The sequence below is a fragment of the Melanerpes formicivorus genome, unplaced genomic scaffold, assembly GCF_026170545.1.
Source record: "Melanerpes formicivorus ecotype bairdi unplaced genomic scaffold, bMelFor1.0.p_v2 SCAF_278, whole genome shotgun sequence".
NCBI lineage: Eukaryota > Metazoa > Chordata > Aves > Piciformes > Picidae > Melanerpes > Melanerpes formicivorus.
In genome coordinates, this window is record NW_027142630.1 from 25,961 (window position 1) to 44,536 (window position 18,576).

The following is an 18,576-nucleotide window of genomic DNA, read 5'->3' on the forward strand; positions in this document are numbered from 1 at the left end:
GAGGATTCCCAGGGATGCAGACCAGTTGATTCCTGCTGTTTCCCAGGGTGCAGGCTTCCAGCCAGGGGAGAGATCACCCAGCAGAGGCATGGGAAGGAGCTGGCCTCTTTACCAAGGGCTTATTTAGCTGCTGGCAAATCTCATCTCCAAAGAGCTGCATTGTTACTCTGAGCATGCAGGGCCTGCTCTTCCCAGGCACAAAATGTTTGGCCCTGGGCAGGGGCAGGGGGCTGCTGGCAAACATCTCTGTGTCTCTGTCCCCAGGTCAATGCAAACTGGAGGAGTCGCTGTGCCAGGGTTGCTGCTGGGGAATCTCGGGAGCTTGCCTGACACTGCTGTGAGTAAAACAGTGAGCAGGGACAAGTTGCTAGCCCTGGAGTGTCTCTTTTGTTGCACTCTTGAGTTTGGTCACAGCAAGGTGGTGTTTCCCTCACCTGAGTTCAGCTCTGGAGCTGGGCTCAAAGTTTTATCCCTTTTGCATCCTTTGCCCTTGGGTTTTCCCTTGCTCCCCCCTGGGCTTTGTTGGTGGGACAGGGAAAAGCTTCAGGCTTTCCTGCCCCTTTTTACCTCTCTAGAAGGAGATTTCCTGTGAGCTTTGGATGATAGACTTAGCACCTTTAGGAACTGGCCTCGTTCTGGCTCCTGTTTCACATCTCCTGAGTGCCTTCATCAGAGCCTCTGCTCCTGGCTGTGCTTCTGTTACTCTGTTCCATTCAGCCCCTCTGCTGTCCAGCTGCAGCTCTGGACAGGTCTCAGGCTTTGTGCTCTGACAGCTCCAAGGCTCCTGTCAGGGTCATTCGTTTGGATCCAGGCTTCTGTTTCTTTCCCTTATCACAAGGTTGCCTCCCATCAAAGTGTTCTGTAGCAGCTCAGGCCTGAGTCCATAGGTGACACAGTGGCAGCCCCCAGCCGCTCTTGGCTGGCTGTGTGCTTTGGCTTTGGGTTTGCTTGTTTGTCTGGAGTGCAGGGGGGGCAGAGGCTTTTCAGCTCCCAGCCTCCTGTCCCCAGGGAGCATTTTGCTCTCCATGAAACACAGTGTCTGTGCTGCAAGAGGGCAGCTTTAGCTTTCTGCCTTTGCTGTTGTTCCACTTTCTCTGCCAACACCTTGCTGAAGATGGTCTCAGGGCTGGTTTCAGGTCTTGCAGGAGGCTGGTCCAGCACAGCTGCATTCTTCCTCCTGACTCTGTTTCTCCAATGGAAGAGCAAAGGAAGCATCTTCTGGATTCAGGATGTTCTGGTAGGCATCAGAGTGAATGATTGTTGTTAATCTGATTTACAGCCCTTGGGGTTTGTATAAGGCTCTATGCTGAGAGTGTGGCTGCTTTAAATAGCTTGTTACTTCCCTCTTGGGAGTGAAGTGCAGAACCCCATCCACAACAGGCCTTGCAGTACCTGAGGAGGGCTATGTCATGTCAAAGAGTTTCCTTTGTTGCCTTTTGGCTGGAGATATTTCTGTGGGTTTGTGCCTCAGTCCCTTTCCAATCCATGCTCCACTTGCTCCCCCTGTCACAACAGCAAATTCTAGTGGGGGCAAAGGTTTCAAATGAGTTTGGTTCCATTGTGCATGAATGGTGCAGCTTCCAACAGCTGCACAGAGAGAGCTCCAGTGCTAGATGGTGACAGCAGGTAAGGGAGCTGGAGTGAGCTGAGCATGGGGGCCATGGGGGTGTTAGGTTGAGGCTGGGGCTGGGTGACCTTGTTCTAACCAAACCAGTTCCAGGGTTCCATGACTCTCTCAGGATTTTCAGTGTAAGAGGTTCTGTTCTGTTTCCAGCCAGAGGAATGCACTGCCCCTGCCTGTGCCACAGCTGCTGCCTCTGCTCCTCCAGGGAAGCCTTTGAGCCAGGAGCAGCTGCTGAGGCAGCAAGTGCTTGAGAAGGAAAAGGAGCTGCTGGAACTGCGGCAGAAGCTCTCAGAGCTGGAGCAGGCCCAAGCACAGGTGAGCAGGACAGGTGGGGACACTTTGCTGGGGGGGGCTCAGGCTCTTGGGGACAGTTCTTGGCTGTGCTGGGAGCTGCCAGCCCTCAGCTGGTGCTGCTGCCTGGGAAGCAGAGCTCTGTGAGGAGTGGAGCAATGCCAGTTCATCTGGGGAGCTTGGGCAGGATTTTGTGACCTGAAAACTAAGAATTGCACTCAAAATCGAGGCAAAAAAAGGTGAATTTGTTGGGGTTTGTTCTGAGTTTCCCTCCACAATGATCCCTGCCTCTGACTCTCCTCTTCTACCCCTTCGCCGGGCCCAAGGGAAACCTAAGCCTGAGAGAGAGAAGCCAGCCAGGGGTAAAGATGCTGCCCCCCAGGAAAGGGAAAGCAGAAAGGTGTCTGAAGTCAGCAAGCAGCAAGCAAGGCTGAAAAGACATCTTGAGGATAAGGCAGAGGGCGAAGAGAAGGAGGGGAAGAAAAGGAGGAGCTGCAGGGAAAAAGAAGCCAAAGCAGAAGCCGAGACATGCAGAGGCAGAGCAGCAGGCAGCAGAGGCAAAGGGCTGAGTGGTGCTGCTCACAGAGCCTCAGAAGAAGGCTTAGAAGTTAGTCTCCTCCTTCAGCAACTCCTCAAATTAGAGAGCTGCCTCAGATAGCCCTGAGCAGGCTGAGGGGGCAGGGGGCAGGCCAGTGGCCAGAGCCGGCGGAGATTGCCCAGAGAGCAGAGTCTGGGAGGAGCTGCAGGAGCCAAGGGCAGAAACAGAGCCCAAGGAGGCTCCCTACAGCCTCAGCACTCAGAGGTGAGGAGCTCAGCATCCTGCTCTGCTCTTCAGGCCAGGCTTTGCTTGTTCCTGGCTGCTTTCTAGGCTGGGATCTCCTGGGCCAGGAGCTGCCTTGCCATTTGCAGCTTTTGAGGTGAGGTTTCTGGGTGGCAGGAAGCCAGGGTGAGGCTGTGAGTGCCAGCAGCTCTTCCAGCCCTGTGCTCTCCAGCAGCCCTGCTCTGGTGGCATTGCCAGCAGCTGGGCTCTGCAGCCTCACTGCAGGGAGCTGGATGCAGTGTATGGGGCACCTGGTGTCATTCTCTACTCTGGGACCTTCTGAGTGCTGAATCTCTTCAGCACTGAGCCAGGAGCTGACAAGAACAGAGGCAGGGACGACAGCACTCAGTATGAGTGACAGTAATCATCCCACTTTATTGTTCCACACTTTGTTATTTAGAGTCTTACCTTATGCATAGTTAATTCTGTTCTAATTTAACACACACTGTTGGTTCCTCTCTAGAAGGTTACAGCATTGTTTTCACAACTCTGTGGAATTCTTCCTACTCAGTCTAATTGCTCTCTTTCCCAGATCTCGCCTCCTGCTTATCTTGCTTGCCTCCCTTCTCAGGGGCAGCTGGACTTCAGCATACCAGGCAATCAACTCTTTCCCACAGCTCCTACTCCACCGCTCTATTATCAACAGAGAGTTCTTCAAGGCCTGAATTGCACAGGTGTTGCTGGGACCCATGTCCCCTCTTGCTCAAAACAATCCCCAGCAAGGAGCTCTCTTTCTGATTCCATGGGGTTGGTTTGCCTTCTGCTTTCAAGTGAATGGAGCTAACTCCCCTGGGTGTCTGGTCACCAGTGGTGTTCCCCAAGGCTCAGTGCTGGGGCCAGCTCTCCTGAACACTTGATCAGTGCCCTGGGTGAGGGCGTTGAGGCTCCCTCAGTCAGTTTGCAGACAGGCCCAAGCTGGGCAGGAGTGTTCATCTGCTTGTGAATGTACAGAGGCACCTGGCCAGGCTGGATCAAAGCTCAAGCCAATGGCATGAGGTTCATCAAGGCCAAGTGGCAGGTCCAGTACCTGGGTCACAGCAACCCCCTGCAACACTGCAGGCTGGGGGAAGAGTGGCTGGAAAGATGCCCAGCAAAGACCTAGGGTGCTGGGCAACAGAGGCTGCATCTGAGCCAGCCTGTGGCCAGGTGGCTGAGCAGGCCAACAGCATCCTGGCCTGGGTCAGCCATGGTGTGGCCAACAGGAGCAGAGCAGTGTAGCCTGCACTGGGTACTGGATGCACAGCCTGAGTACTGCATTGACTTTTGGCCCCCTCACTACAGGGAGCACACTGAGGTGCTGGGGTGGCTCCAGGAGGGACTACAAAGCTGGTGAAGGGTCTAGAGCAAAAGTCTTGTGAGGAGCAGCTGAGGGAACTGGGGATGTTTAGCCTGGAGGAGGCTGAGGGTGGATCTTCTGTCTCTCTTCAGCTCCCTGACAGGAGGCTGGAGCCAGGCAGGGCTTGGTCTCTGCTCCCAAGGAACAAGTGATAGGCCAGGAGGAAATGCCCTCAGTTGTGCCAGGGAAGGTTTGGGCTGAGACATGAGGAACAATTTCTTGCCCTTGAGGGTTGTCAAGGCCTGGTGCAGGCTGCCCAGGACAGTGGTGGAGTCCCCATCCCTGGGGGGTTGGTGTGGTGCTGAGGGCCATGGTTTGGGGGTGCCCTGGCAATGGGAGCATGGTTGGAGTGGAGCTGAAAGATCTTTTCCAGCCAGAAAGGTTCTCTGATTCTGCTGCCTGTGGCTACTTTGCTCCTTGCTTGCAGAAGGCAGCTGCAGAGCAGTGGCCTGCAGCAGGCCTGTGGTGCCCAGGTCTCTGCAGCAGCCCTGCTGTGTCTCTCTCTTGCAGCCCATTCTCTGCTGAGCCCTGGCTGGGAGCTCTGGGGGCCGGGGACGCCATGCAGATGGCTGGGGAGCTGCTGCCGCTGCGGCCCGAGGATCACTGCAGCTCCCTGAGCCTGCACTGTGACTCAGGTCAGTGCTGGACACTGCCTGCCTGCACTCTGTGTCCCTGGCTGCCCACTGCAGAGGCTGACCTTTGGTTTCCAGCCAGTGCTGGGCCTGAGGGGTGACAGGAGGAGGGCAGGGCTCTGTCAGACGCTGTGGTGCCCAGGGCCTCTGGCACTCCTCTGTCCCCTGCTCTGCTTCTCCCTTGCCTTGCCTCAGAGCCTTTTGCTGCACTGTCCTCTACTGTAGTGGTTGGAGCCTTAACTGAGAGTTAAAAGCTCAAATGGGGAAAAGGCTGAGAATCTCTTCCCCACTCCCCCCCCCCCCCCCTCCAAACAGGGAGAGGGAACAAAAAAGGGTAAGGAGCAAATCCACTGAGCAACAATCTGGAGTCAGCTTGGAAGTAGAGAGGCAAAGAATTTTCCTTTAAACTATATATATATATGGCAATAACAGGAAAAGTTCACAAGGGCAAGGAGCAAGAGTGGATGGGAGGGGGACAGAAAAGAATAATACAGAACCAGTCTCTCTCTGAGAAGGCGCAGAGGCAGCAGGGAGAAGGATCAGGTCCGGCCACGTGGCTGAGGAGCAGGAGGGCAGCTGCAGTAGCTCTCATCCAGCAGAGGCAGGAGCCAAAAAGGAGCTCCAACAGCTATGATGTCCTGCTTTTTCTACCCTAGCTGGGCAGGGAGGGGGGAGTGGAACAGCCTCAGCTTTCCCAGGGGAAACGCCCTGCAGGGAGGGTAAAGTACCCGCAAGCCTCCCCCCTGCTTGCTTCTTTTGTTTGCAGAAAGAGGCCTTAACCCACCACAGCTGCCCAGCTCCATCCCACACCTCACAGCTCCAGGACTCTTCAGGCTCTTGGGCAGGAAGCGCTCACTGCCTCCTTGGAGAGGTGTCAAACTCCTCCTGGGGCAGGAGAAGCCAAGAGCAGGCCCCAGGAGAAGTGTCAGCCTCAGCAGGCCCTTGAGGAGGAAGTGGGGAGCCAAGGTGACCTCCAAATGCTGATCACCCATGCTCAAGGCAGACTCATTCACACTGCAGGTTTGATGGGCTTGTGAAGCAGCACAAGAGCTACTTCAGTGCCTTGGAGGTTTCATAGTTTCATAGTTTCATAGTTTCATTCAGGGTTGGAAGGGACCACAAGGATCATCTAGTTCCAACCCCCTGCCATGGGCAGGGACACCCCACACTAGATCAGGCTGGACAGAGCCTCATCCAGCCTGCTCTTAAACACCCCCAGGGACGGGGCCTCAACCACCTCCCTGGACAACCCATTCCAGGGTTTCACCACTCTCATGGGGAAGAATCCACACCGACTATGATCCACCCATCCCAGTACAGACTCTTGAACGTGGGGGGGGTTAAGAGACAAAACTACCCACAAAGCAAATCAAACATGGAGGTGCTTGCTGCTGCTCTGTTGAGGTCTGCTGGAGTTCCTGGGAACTGTCACAAGTATCCATTAGAAAAGATTTTTAAATGCATCAATGGAAAAGACAATTCTGAATGAATTCTCCTGACATTCTCATGGCTGTCCTGGTGAGTCTGCTCCTGGGTTTCAGTCTGCAGAACACCCCAGGGGAATGAACAAACCACAGCAGTTTTGACAAGTACCCTTCCATGTGTAGCCCTAGCAATTCTTGAGTGCCTGAAGGGAGAAACTTCAGTTGTGTTTTATTGAAAGCTTTGCTACTCTTCAGAAATCCTTTCAATGCCTCTGCAGCTCCCTGAAGGGAGGTCGTAGCCAGGTGGGGGTTGGGCTCTTCTCCCAGGCAACCGGCCCCAGAACAAGGGGACACAGTCTCAAGCTGCAGCAGGGGAGGTTTAGGCTGGAGGTGAGGAGAAAGTTCTTCACCAAGAGAGTCATTCCTCATTGGGATGTGCTGCCCAGGGAGGTGGTGGAGTCCCCGTCCCTGGAGGTGTGCAAGCGGAGATTGGACGTGGCCCTGGGAGACATGCTCTAGTCACGGGTCTGTGCTGGCAGGCTGGACTCCATGATCCTCGAGGTCTCTTCCAACCTTGGCGAGACTGTGAGCCTGTGAGACTGTATTCATAGATCTAGGGGTGAGTGGCTGCCAGAGCAGCAGCACCCAGGGCAGTCTGCACAGGAATGCGTCCAGGATGCAGGGCTTGGGCAGGCTCCAGAGCAGGAGACTCCACAACCTCTCTGGGCAGCCTGCTCCAGGGCTCCAGCAGCCTCACACCAAAGAAGTTTCTCCTCCTGTTGAGCTGAAACCTTCCCTGTCCCAGTTTGTCTCCACTGTTCCTTGGCTGATTGCTGTGCACCACCCACAAGAGCTTGGCCCCCTCCCCTTGCCCCCCAGCCCTCAGCTGTCAATAGACATTGATCAGATCCCTCTCAGCCTTCTCTTCTCCAGACTAACCAGCCCCAGGGCTCTCAGCCTCTCTTCCCAGGGGAGATGCTCAAGTCCCCTAAGCATCCTCCTGGCTCTCCCTTGGACTGTCCCCAGCAGCTCTCTGTCTCCCTCGAGCTGGGGAGCCCAGAACTGGACCCAGGATTGCAGCTGTGGTCTCAGCAGGGCAGAGCAGAGCAGAGGGGGAGCAGAACCTCCCCAGCCCTGCTGGCCACACTTTCCTTGCTGCACCCCAGGACCCCATTGGCTCTCTTGGCCACCAGGGCACATTGCTGTCCCGTGCAGAACTTGTGCACTAAGACTCCACGGAGCTGCTCTCCAGCAGGGCAGCTCCTAACCTGTCCTGGTGCCTGCTGTTACTCCTCCCCAGATGCAGGACCTTGCCCTTGTCCTTGTTGAACTCCAGGAGGGTTGCCTGCAGCCAGCCCTCAGCTCTTCCAGAGCCCACTGGATGACAGCACAGCCTGAGGGGTGTCAGCCACCCCCAGCCCCTAGTTCTGACTGCAGCAACTCCTAAGAGTTCCAAATGATTTGTGAAACCCAGGTGGTTAACCCCTGAGCAATAAATGATTTGGCATTCTGAAGGGCTCACAAGAACCTTGACTTGGTTTTCCCTTTCCCTGAGGACTCTGAGTTGGATCTTGCCCTGTCTGCAAGCACAGGTAGCATGAAGGCTGATGTGAGAAACTCACCTTGTGTGGCTGGCAGTTGGAGAGGTTCTCAAAGGGCTTGGTGCAAGGCACAAGGTGAAATGGTTTGGAACAGGGGAGCAAAAGGAGTTAAGAGAATATTTCATTGCCTGAGCTCCTCACAGGAAGCAGGAGCAGCACCCAGGCTCCCACAGGCAGCACATCCTTGAAGAGGTTGAAACAGGACCTGGGAGTGCTGGTGGGCAACAAGCTCTGCATGGGACAGCAGTGTGCCCTGGGGGCCAAGAAGGCCAAGGGGGTCCTGGGGGGCATTCAGAGGAGTGTGGCCAGCAGAGCCAGGGAGGTTCTCCTCCCCCTCTGCTCTGCCCTGCTGAGACCTCCCCTGGAATATTGCATCCAGCTCTGGGCTCCCCAGTTCAGGAGGGACAGGGATCTGCTGGAGAGAGTCCAAGGGAGGCTCCAAGGATGCCGAAGGGACTGCAGCACTGCCTGGGGAGGAGAGGCTGAGAGCCCTGGGGCTGTGCAGTCTGGAGAGGAGAAGGCTGAGGGGGATCTGATCAATGCCTCTCAATAGCTGAGGGCTGGGGGTCAGGAGGGAGGGGACAGGGACAGGGACAGCTTCTGCTCACTGTGCCCTGGGATAGGCCAAGGGGCAGTGGATGGAAACTGCAGCACAGGAGGCTCCACCTCAACAGGAGGAAGAACTTCTTGACTGTGAGGGTCCCAGAGGCCTGGAGCAGGCTGCCCAGAGAGGTTGTGGAGTCTCCTTCCCTGGAGCCTTTCCAGCCCGGTCTGGATGTGTTCCTGGGTGACCTGAGCTGGATTCTCTGCTCCTGCTCTAGCTGGGGCTGGAAGATTCCTGCACAAGGCAGAAGCTATTGAAGAGGAGGATGCTGAGAGGACAGCTTCTTTCTCTCTAGAGCTAGCTGAAAGGAGGCCTCTTCTCCCCAGGAACTGATGACAGGACAAGAGGTCATGGGCTCAAGCTGTGCTAGGGAAGGCTTAGCTTGGATACTAGGAAGAATTTCTTACAGCTAGAGTGGTCAGGCAGTGGAAGAGGCTGCCCAGGGAGGTGGTGGAGTCCCCACGCCTGGAGGGGCTCAGGAAATGTGTGGCCATGGCTCTTGGGCACATGCTCTGTTGGTTATGGTTGGACTGCAGGATCTCAGAAGTCTTTTCCAGCCTTAATGGCTATATGAAAAGGGAGGCAGAGTGGTCTCAGTTCATGCCACAGCTGCAGACAAAGACCAAGGTGAGGGAGTGGAGCTTGGGGAAGAAAGAAGAGAGCCCTTTGGTTCCACCTTCCCCCTGTGAAGCTGAGTGGGGCTGCCTGATCCACAGAGGCTAAGAACAAGAGCCCCAGAGCCCCTGCGATGATGGCAGAGAGGGGGAAGGCAGACTGGAGCCCGTCCCGGGAGGAAGGGCCTGGCCCAGGAGCCCCCCGAGGGAGCCCCAGCCCCAGGGTCCCCAAAGGGGAGGCAAGAAGTAGCCAGAAGAGGTCTGAAGAGCCAAAAACCCAAACGTTTAGTGATCACCACAAACGGGGGGGGGGGGGGGGGAACCGCGGCGCAGAGGGGAGGGGACAGGGATGGGAACCGCGAAGTGGGGTAGGGGGAACCAGCCGCAAAAAGGGCTGGGGCGGGAGAGGGGAACGCGGCGCCGCGGAGGGGACGGGGACCGGGACCGGGCCGGAGGAAAGCAGAGATGCGGACGGGGAGGGGGAGCGGGACCGGGGGGCAGAGGCGCCGCGGACGGGACCGGGACGGGGAGCGGGGGAAAGCGGCGCCGCGGACAGGACCGGGTGTAAAAGTGCGGAAGCGGGAACGGACACAAAGCAAAGGACGAAGAAGAGCTCCCACACCAAGGGAGAAGGTGGAAGCAGTGCTGGGAGCTTGGGCTGGGCTCCTGGCTGCTGAAGTCTTCACCTTAAGAGCTTCACTGGCTGGGGGCTGGAAGCAGGGAGACTGCTGCCAAGCGCTGGGAGCACTTCGGGGCTCCTCTTCCTGCACTGCCTGCGCAGAGGGCCTGAAGGATGCTCTGGGGCTGCAGAGAGGAGAGGGGCATGAGGACAGCACTGGGGCACAAGCAGCAAATGCAGCTCCCCTCCTGAGGCACATCCAGGCCCTGGCAGCTCCCTGTTGTCTTGCACTCCCCCCAGCTGGGGCTGCAGCCATCCCCCCCAGCACCAACCATCCCCATGCCAGGGCTTTGCCGTGCAGCTGGCATGGGGCTGGCACAGCAGCAGGCTGCAGCCATCCCCCCCAGCACCAACCATCCCCATGGCAGGGCTTTGCCTTGCAGCTGGCACGGGGCTGGCACAGCAGCAGGCTGCAGCCATCCCCCCCAGCACCAACCATCCCCATGGCAGGGCTTTGCCTTGCAGCTGGCACGGGGCTGGCACAGCAGCAGGCTGCAGCCATCCCCCCCAGCACCAACCATCCCCATGGCAGGGCTCTGCTCCAGCTGGCACGGGGCTGGCACAGCAGCTGGCACGGGGCTGGCACAGCAGCAGGCACGGGGCTGGCACAGCAGCAGGCACGGGGCTGGCACAGCAGCTGGCACGGGGCTGGCACAGCAGCAGGCACGGGGCTGGCACAGCAGCTGGCACGGGGCTGGCACAGCAGCAGGCACGGGGCTGGCACAGCAGCAGGCACTCCCTCCCTCCCTCCCTCCCTCCCCCAGGCCCCGCCCCCCGCAGCCGTCCCCATCCCTATCCCTCGTCGCTGCCGGGGCCCCAGCGCCACTCACCGCCGCCTGCGCCACAGGGCTTCAAAAGCTGCCCCCTGCGCTCATTGGCCGGTGCCCGAACACAGCCTCCCATTGGCTCTCGAACGCCGACAGCCCCGCCCCCTCCCGCCCGCGCAGAGCGCCATGGGAGCCGTAGGCCGCCGGGGCCCGGCCGCCATCTTTGCCCTCAGCCCCAGCCCTGCCCTGGCAGCTTCTCCTCCCAGCTCCCTGCCGGCAGCTCCGGCCCTGCCCAGCCCCCGCGGCCAGCCCAGCGCCGCCTGCCCCTCAGCAGCGCTGAGAAGCCAGCACCGGGCACCCACCAGGGCCCGCACGGGGCACGCCCAGGGCTGCCCACGCATCCCCCAGGGCTCTGCGCTCTCAGCCGGGGCTGGAGGCACTCTGGGGCTGCTCCTGCTGCGCTGCTGCTCAGAGGGCCTGAAGGATGCTCTGGGGCCGCAGAGAGAGGAGAGAAGGGCAGCAGGCAGCTCTGGGGCACACCCAGGCCCTGGCAGCTCCCTGCTCTCCTGCCCTCCCCCCAGCTGGGGCTGCAGCCACCCCCAGCACCAACCATCCCCATGGCAGGGCTCTGCTCCAGCTGGCACGGGGCTGGCACAGCAGCAGGCTGCAGCCACCCCCAGCACCAACCATCCCCATGGCAGGGCTCTGCTCCAGCTGGCACAGGGCTGGCACAGCAGCAGGCTGCAGCCACCCCCAGCACCAACCATCCCCATGGCAGGGCTCTGCTCCAGCTGGCACAGGGCTGGCACAGCAGCAGGCTGCAGCCACCCCCCAGCACCAACCATCCCCATGGCAGGGCTCTGCTCCAGCTGGCACGGGGCTGGCACAGCAGCAGGCTGCAGCCTGCCCCGGGGCAGGGCTCACTCCTGGCAGAGTGGCTCCCAGGGCAGCCTCACCTGGGGGGCAGAGGCCTTGGCAGCTCGGTGCCTGCTGTGCAGCTGGGGGATACAGATCTGCTGCCCACCCCCGGGGGGGCAAAGGGCTCTGAGGAGGGCAAAGAGGCCATTGGCACCCAGCCAGGCTCGGGGCAGAGGCCTCCCTGCAGCCCAGAGGCCACAGGCAAGGTGCAGCTGCAGCCATGGGGCTGGCCCCACAGTGGGGAGCACAGGCAGCTGCTGGCAGCTCTCTCACCTCTCAGCTGCCTTCTGCTTCAGGGCAGAGGCTCTGCAGCCCACAGGCAGCCTGGGCACAGAGGGTGCCTGTGTGGCACAGGCCAGCGTGCAGGGCCTGCAGCCAGGGCAGGGATGGTTAGTGCCAGGGGGGATCCTGACTGCCCCTGGCACGGGGCTGGGCCCTGCCCTGTCCCCATGTCCAGCTCTCCTCACTCTGAGCTATTTGCAGAGCCCCAGAAGCAAGGAGGTCTCCCTGGGGGTGTCCTGCACCAGCAGGGCCAGGTGGGGCTCAGCCTCTGCACAGCCACAGGGCTCCAGAAGAGCCAGAGCCTCTTTGCTGCACCAGCCAAAAGCCACCCCCAAATCCCCAAACCCCCTAAGGGCACAGCCCTGACCCCCAGTGCCAGCAGAGCAGATGCCCAACCTGCTGCCAGCCAGCACTCCTGAAGCAATCTGGAGGATGCTCCAGGGCCAAAGGGAGGAGCAGGAGCAGGAAAAGCTTCCCTTGGAATGCTCTCTGCCCTGTGCAGCCATGCCCAGGTGAGCTCAGCCTGTGCCTGCTGGCCAAGTGCCTCCTGCCCACCCTCTGCCCTCCACAGAGCTGCAGCCATCCACACAGGGGTCACCCAGCCATGGAGGGCAGGATCCCCAAACCCACAGGGAAGGCCCCAGGGCAGCACTCACTTGGGCACCGAGAGGGCATCCTGCTTGTGCTGCCAGCCTGGGGGCTCCAGGCCCCTGCAGCCCAAGGGCTCAGGGCTGCTGCCTGAGGCTGGCAGCCTGCAGACCTGGTAGGTGACATTGAGGTCATGGCTCCTGGCAGCAGCTGCAGCCCTGGGGCAGAGAGAGACAGAGCCAAGGAGCAGTGAGGGGCTGAACCTCAGCCACTGGCACCCAAGAGAGGCTCAGCACCACCAGCAGCACCTCTGAGCCCCCTCCTCAGCTGGGGCACAGCCTGGGGGGAGCTCTGGGCCAGGCAAGCTTTGAGGCTGAGGGATCCCCAGGCTGGGACTGCAGAAGCTGGGCTGGGAGGTCACCTGTGGGCTGCAGGGCACCCAACAGCAGCCCCAGAGCTGTGCTGGGCCTCAGGCACACAGCACAGGCAGCCTCCCTCGGGAGACCTTCCCCAAGAGCTTCCTTCTGCCAGGAGATTGGGGCAGAGACAGCAGCAGGTGGTGCCAGGGCAGCCCTGCCAGGGCAGCACCTCGGGGAGCAGAGGCAGCAGCAGAGCCCTGGGGAAGGCAGCTCCAGGCCTGGCAAGAGGCACTGAAGGCTCTCAGCTGCTGTGCCTGGAAACCTTCCCTGCTGACCCTTCCAGGGGAGCTTCTCCCCTGGGACTGGCTCTCTAGGAGCCAAATCCCACCTCAGAGGGCAGGCACTGCTCTGTAAGCCAAGGCCTGGGCCCTCCCCCACCTCCAGCACCCTCAGGGGGCTGCACACCACAGGAAGGTTGAAACTCTCTGAGCAGCCAGGAGGAAGTGGCACAGGGAGGGGGCACAAGGACACTCACCCCTCTGGCTGGCTGGCAGTCAAGCCCTGCAGGAGGAGGGCTGCTTCCTTTGCTTCCTGCTGCACATCTGCCTGCTGGCTGGCTGGGGCAGACCTTTCCTCTGCAGCCTGCAGCAAGCCCCCAGAGCAGCATCAGGCCAGAGCTGAGCTGAGCCTGGGCCCCCAGCTGCCCCTTCCCTGCCAGGCTCAGAGCTTTCTCCAGCACTCCACAGCCCAGCACCTGCTGAGCCCAGACCTCCCAGAGCAGCTCAGCTCCCAGCTTGCCCAGTGCAGCCCAGCAAGGTACCTGAGCTGCCTGCTGGGTCCCACTCACCAGGCCAAGCCCTCCTCTCACCTCCTCCAAGGCCAGCTGCGAGGGAGCAGGACACCCAGCTGCCAGCTGCTGCTGCTGCTCTCCAGCCCTCTCCCCACCAGTCAGGTCCAGGCACACCTTGGGCACAGCCTCCTCCAACCTGCAGGAGTCACAGCAGCAGCCCCTGAGCCAGGGAAGAGCCTCTGGGGAAGCCATCCCTGGGCCTACCAAGGTTTGGGAGGGAGCCCAAGGAAGCTTTGGCCTTTGTCCCCCAGCTCTGGGGGCTGCCAGGCTCCTCACTCCAGCTGGGCAGTGGAGAGGCTGTGGCACAGCAGCAGAGCAGCTCAGCTGCGTCCTGGCAGCCGCTTGGGCTGCAGCCAGCAGCCAAACTCTGCAAGCTCCTGGCCATGGGGGACCCCAAGGTGCCAGCCCAGGCTCCATCCCTCCTGCCCAGCAGCCTCACCTGGGCAGCTCCAAGGGGCTGGAGCCGAGGGCAGGCAGCGGCTCTGGCGCCTGGCTCTGTGCCCCCCGGGCAGCATCCTCCTAGGCACGGAGCTTGGCCTGCAGCTCTGCCACCTGTGAGCAAGGGGCAGCCCTGGCTCAGAGCATGCCCTGAGCCCCAGCAGCTCAGCAGGCTGGGTGCCAGGCAAAGCAGAGCCGCAGACAGAGCCCAGCCCTGCCCCCGGCAGCTCACCTCCGCTCTCAGCTGCGCACACAGCACAACGCACGGACAGACGTGGGAGTCCGGGCTGAGCAGGTTGCTCTTGAGCTGCAGGGAGAGGGAGGAGCGGAGCTGAGAGCAGCACCGGGACAGCTCCTTCCCCTCCGCTGAGGCGGCAGCGGGGCAGCTCCTCAGCCTGCCCTGGGCTGGTGGGGCCCGGGCGGCTGCAGCCGACTCTGAGAGGGGCTCCAGAGGCAGCCCGGCTGCGGCAGGGAGGCGGCAGGGAGGCAGCAGCCTGCCCCAGGCTCCTTCCCGGGCAGCCCCAGCAGCTGCCGGCCGCGGGGCGAGGTGCTCACCGAGACCTGGATCTCCTTGGCCCTGCTGGCACACCTGAGGGTGTTGAGGGTGTCCTGGCAGCAGAGCAGCGAGGGGCTGAGGGCAGCCAGCATCAGGGTGCGGCCGATGGAGCCCTTCAGCAGCCGCCTCAGCTTGCTGTCCCGCTACGGGACGTGGCTCTGCTTGCCCTGCCCGGCACAGCGAGGCTCCGCTCAGGGGCTGGCCCTCGGCTCCCAGCCCTGGCCACGCTCAGCCCACGGCAGCTCTGCCCTGGGGACGGCGCTCAGGGCCCCTCGGCGGCAGCCTTCCCTCGGCCCCAGCCAGCGCCTGGCTGACGCTGAGCAGGGCCAGCAGCGAGCGGTTGATGCTGGCTCCCTCCCGCAGCCGCTCGCCCCTGCTCTTGGCCACCGCGGCTCGCTCCGAGCCGGCCAGGTCGCCCAAGCTCATCTCGGCCACCGGCAGAGCCCCAGCGAGGCCCCCGGCGCGGTCCTGCTGCTTCACCTGTACCTGGCAGGGCACAGGCAGGGCAGGCTGCAGCTCCGCAGGGCGCTCGGGCTCGCCCCTCCGGGCAGCGGTGCCAAGGGCTGCCCCAAGCACCACCCCTCACCTGCAGCACGGCGTGGGAGCGGGAGGAGGAGGCGCTGGCATCGGTGGGATGCTGCGTGCGGTTCCTGCTGCCCCCGAGCAGCATCTGCAGGAGCTGCTCTGCCGAGCTGGGCTGGCGGGGAGCAGGCAGAGGGCAGGGATCGGCGCAGCCCCGGCACGGGCACCGAGCGGCCACAGGCACACAGGCTGAGGCCTCCTGCGGCTCTGCAGGGCTCCTCTGGCCTCGGGCTCAGCGCTGCTGCCAGCCAGCACCCAGCCAGCTGGCACTCCCGGGTCCCCGCAGCCCCTGCCCCGGGTCCCCACAGCCCTCCCCTCCCCCCTCCAGGTCCCCCAGTGCCCGCTGGCACCCCTGGGGCAGGCGCAGTGCTGCCCACACCTTGTGCCTGCTTCCACCCCCACCTGCTGGATGGAGAGACCCTGAACCACAGCTCCTCTCTCAGGATCCTCCCGGATGGGCAGAGGGCCCCTGGGCTCCAGCAGGTCACGGATCTGCTCGTTGTAGACCTGCAGCAGGCAGCTCCAGCTCAGGCTGAGGCTTGGGGCCCCAAAGGGCAGCAGGCAGAGCAGCTCTGGACCCCAGGGCCTGCTGCCCACCCAACAGCACCTCTGGCACCTGGTGCCAGCAGGAGCAGCTGAAGGTGCCCTAAGGCAGGGGACAGCTCAGGAGGCTTCACCAGTCAGGCACTGAGCCATTGCTCCTCCAAAGCCCTTGCAGCCAGGAAGCCCTCATTGCCCTGTGCCCTGTGGCCCCCAGCTCCAGAGGGAGCAGACCAGCAGCACCAGCTCAGCAGCCTGGGTAGGGGCAGCCTGCTTCCAGTCTGGGGCTGTCCTGGCCACTGGGCACAGCTGGCAGCACAGGGGTAGCCCTGGCACTACAAGCCCAGACCTTGGAGATGGTGGCCTGGCAGCAGGAGGGGCACAGCTGGGCACAGCCTACCTCCAGGTAGGAGACCAGGACCTGGTAGCTCTTCTGCTCCTTCCTAGCCTCCAGCCTCCTGTACAGCTCCTCCATGGTGAGGTAGATGATGCCAGGGCTCTTCTCTGAGCCCAGCATGGGGTAGGTTTTCCCTGCTCCTGTTGCTCCGTAGGCAAACGCTGGGAGGAGAAAGGGAGGAGCCCTGAGAGCAGCCTTCCTCAACAGCAGCACTGGGGGGATGCTGCCAGCTCTGCCTCAGCTGGAAATGCCCCTGGGGACACAGCCCCAAACCCAGCTCCTGCTATGGGTCACTGCTGCCTCCCACTCACATCCTGTCCAGCAGGACCCCCAGGGCCCTCTGCACCAGCCTGCTCCCCAGCCTGCACAGGGCTCCCAGCTGATGCCAGCCCACAGGCAGGACTCCACACTCATCTGGGCTTGTCTCTGCTCTCTTCTTGCTGGCCTGGGCCCTGCCTGCCCCCACAGCCCTCAGGTGACATCTCCAGGTCAGCACTGGCCCTGTCAGGTTGCTCTGGGAGGGGATTGTGACAGATGCAGGTGGGGCTCACAGAATAAGCTTTCTTCACCTCTTCTGGCATTTTGAGGCCCTGGAACTGTCTTGCTAGAGGTCTACACATGTCACCCAGGGGAAAATGTGCCTTCCTCTGCTTATGCAGCAGAGCAGCTGCTTTGACACCATTCTGTCACTAGGCCAATCTATAGCTGGATCTCGGGTTTAAGCCCCACTGCACCTAAAAGAAGGAGTTTGCTCGGATGTGGCTGTTACAGTGCGCTCCAAACCCTCCTTCCCCCATCTCCACCAGTGGAGGTCTGAATGGGGAAAGGCAAAGGCAGGAAATTGCCTTCCCCTGGGACAGGTCAAGGCTGCTGGAGGGGGAAGTGCGCTTGGGGTTGGCACTATGATTAGCAGGGTGCTTGGCACCCAGTGTGCCTTGGCCTGGGACACATTGTCTCTGAACAGATTAAGCAGGGTGAGCAGCAAGCTGTGGGGGCTCTCTTGCTCTTGCCTTCCTCTTGCTCACTCCCATGTTCTGCTTTCCTCTTGGCCTCGCTGCCTTGGCGGCAGCACTGCAGACACCAGCCCTGGGTCCTGGCTTCTCCCTGGCCCTGCCTGCCCTGGGGCCCTGCTCCCTGGCTGCCTGCCGGCAAGCTGCGGCTGCCTCGCACCCTTCCGACAGGGCTGCCGCAGGAGTTTGGCCTCGTGGCAGCCGTGCCTGAGGACACTTTGGTTCTGGCAGGGCCTTTCCCTTTGGGCTGTGCCACACGATCCGCAAATGAGATTACAAAGCGGCAGCTCTGGAGCCTGCTGCCGGCCAGAGACCTAGGGAGCATCTCCCAGTTCCTGCTCCATCCCCGGGAGCACAACCTGCGCTCTCCTTGGCTCTCCCTGAGCTCCTGCCTGGCCTCTGGTTTGATCAGTGGGGTGAAGCTGTTTCGTGGTTTAGCCTTTGCCATTTTCTGAATGCTCTACACTGCACTCAAGCTGCCCAGGAGCACCCTGGGGGAATTTGCAAGCAAACAGAACCTGTCCACAATCTGATAAGTGTAACACCTAATCTTGGGGGGGGGAATAAAGAGAAGTCTCTTGTTGTAATTCCTGCCTGGTTAGCTTAACCCAAATCAAATCAGTGCCTTAAAAGCCAGCAGGCAGAAGCAAACTTCTGGGAGTGGTTCCTGCTTTTGTTTAGGCACATGCAAGTCATTTGTCTGCAACAAAACCCCAACTCCTCTGCAGAGCAGGGAACAGCAGAGTGCAAACAAAACCCCACTGCTGAGTCAGAAATGAATTCAACTGCAGATCTAGGCAGAGGGACACAGCCTGGCAAGGGCAGAGGGTGCTGTGGATTGTGCTTCCTTAACAGACCCATGGTGGCATTTTTATCACCCAGAAGCTGGATTTCCCTGCTGGTTTTCCAGCTGCTGCCTTGAATGGACTTCAGGAGGTGTTCAGGAACACACCTGGATTCTCCTCCTAGCTTTGATACTGCCCTGGAGAACAGCTTGTGCTTACTTTGAAGGAGAGCTGTACCTGGGAATGCAAGTCTGGAAGGATCTTTGACAGCCAAAGGCTTGTTCCCCTCCAGTCAGATGTAAACTCTGAGCATCAAATGTGACAGTGATCTTTGCTCCTTCTTCCCTGTGGTTGAAATTCCCCCCCAACATTACCTTTGCCAGCCCAGCCCAGCTGGAAGCAAAGGAAAGCTGTATGTATAGGCAAAGGGAAATCTGCAATGGGGTGCAAGGAATATGTACAAACTCTCCAGGAGTTACAGTGTTGAGATATATTCACAACTGCAAACCAGCACAAGAACCCCACTGGTCAAGGAGCAGGGGAAGCTACTAGCTGGGGTCTGCAGCAGCCCTCCTCAGCCAGGGAGGGATCCCCTGGGCCCCCGGGAATGGAGGGGAAGAGAGGAGGAGGGGAGGAGAGGAGCTGCTGCGAGGCCACCTTCAGATCCCTCCTGGTGCCACTGCCCTCAGCACCTGCCAGGGCCAGGGGCTGGAGCAGGACAGGGCCAGGCCCCCCCCGGCTGCGCCGCGGTGCCAGCACACAATGGGCATCGCCGAGCCCGACGGCCACGCCCTGACAAGTCCCGCCCCCCCTTGGCACTGCAGCCAATCAGCAGCGCCGCTCCGCCTCAGCCTGTTGCCTGGACACCGAGCGCGAGGG

At 60.9% G+C, this 18,576-nt stretch overlaps 1 protein-coding gene across 1 annotated transcript in view; it reads left to right on the forward strand.

Moving 5' to 3' along the window:
- The first annotated feature begins 347 nt into the window (after positions 1 to 347).
- Positions 348 to 18,576, forward strand: part of LOC137458793 (uncharacterized) — a 30,312-nt gene continuing 12,083 nt past the window's right edge. Inside the window, exon 1 of the mRNA XM_068170055.1 lies at positions 348 to 1,237. Within this exon, the coding sequence (XP_068026156.1) occupies positions 1,115 to 1,237 (123 nt within the window). The 5' untranslated portion in view covers positions 348 to 1,114. The remainder of the gene's footprint in view (positions 1,238 to 18,576) is intronic.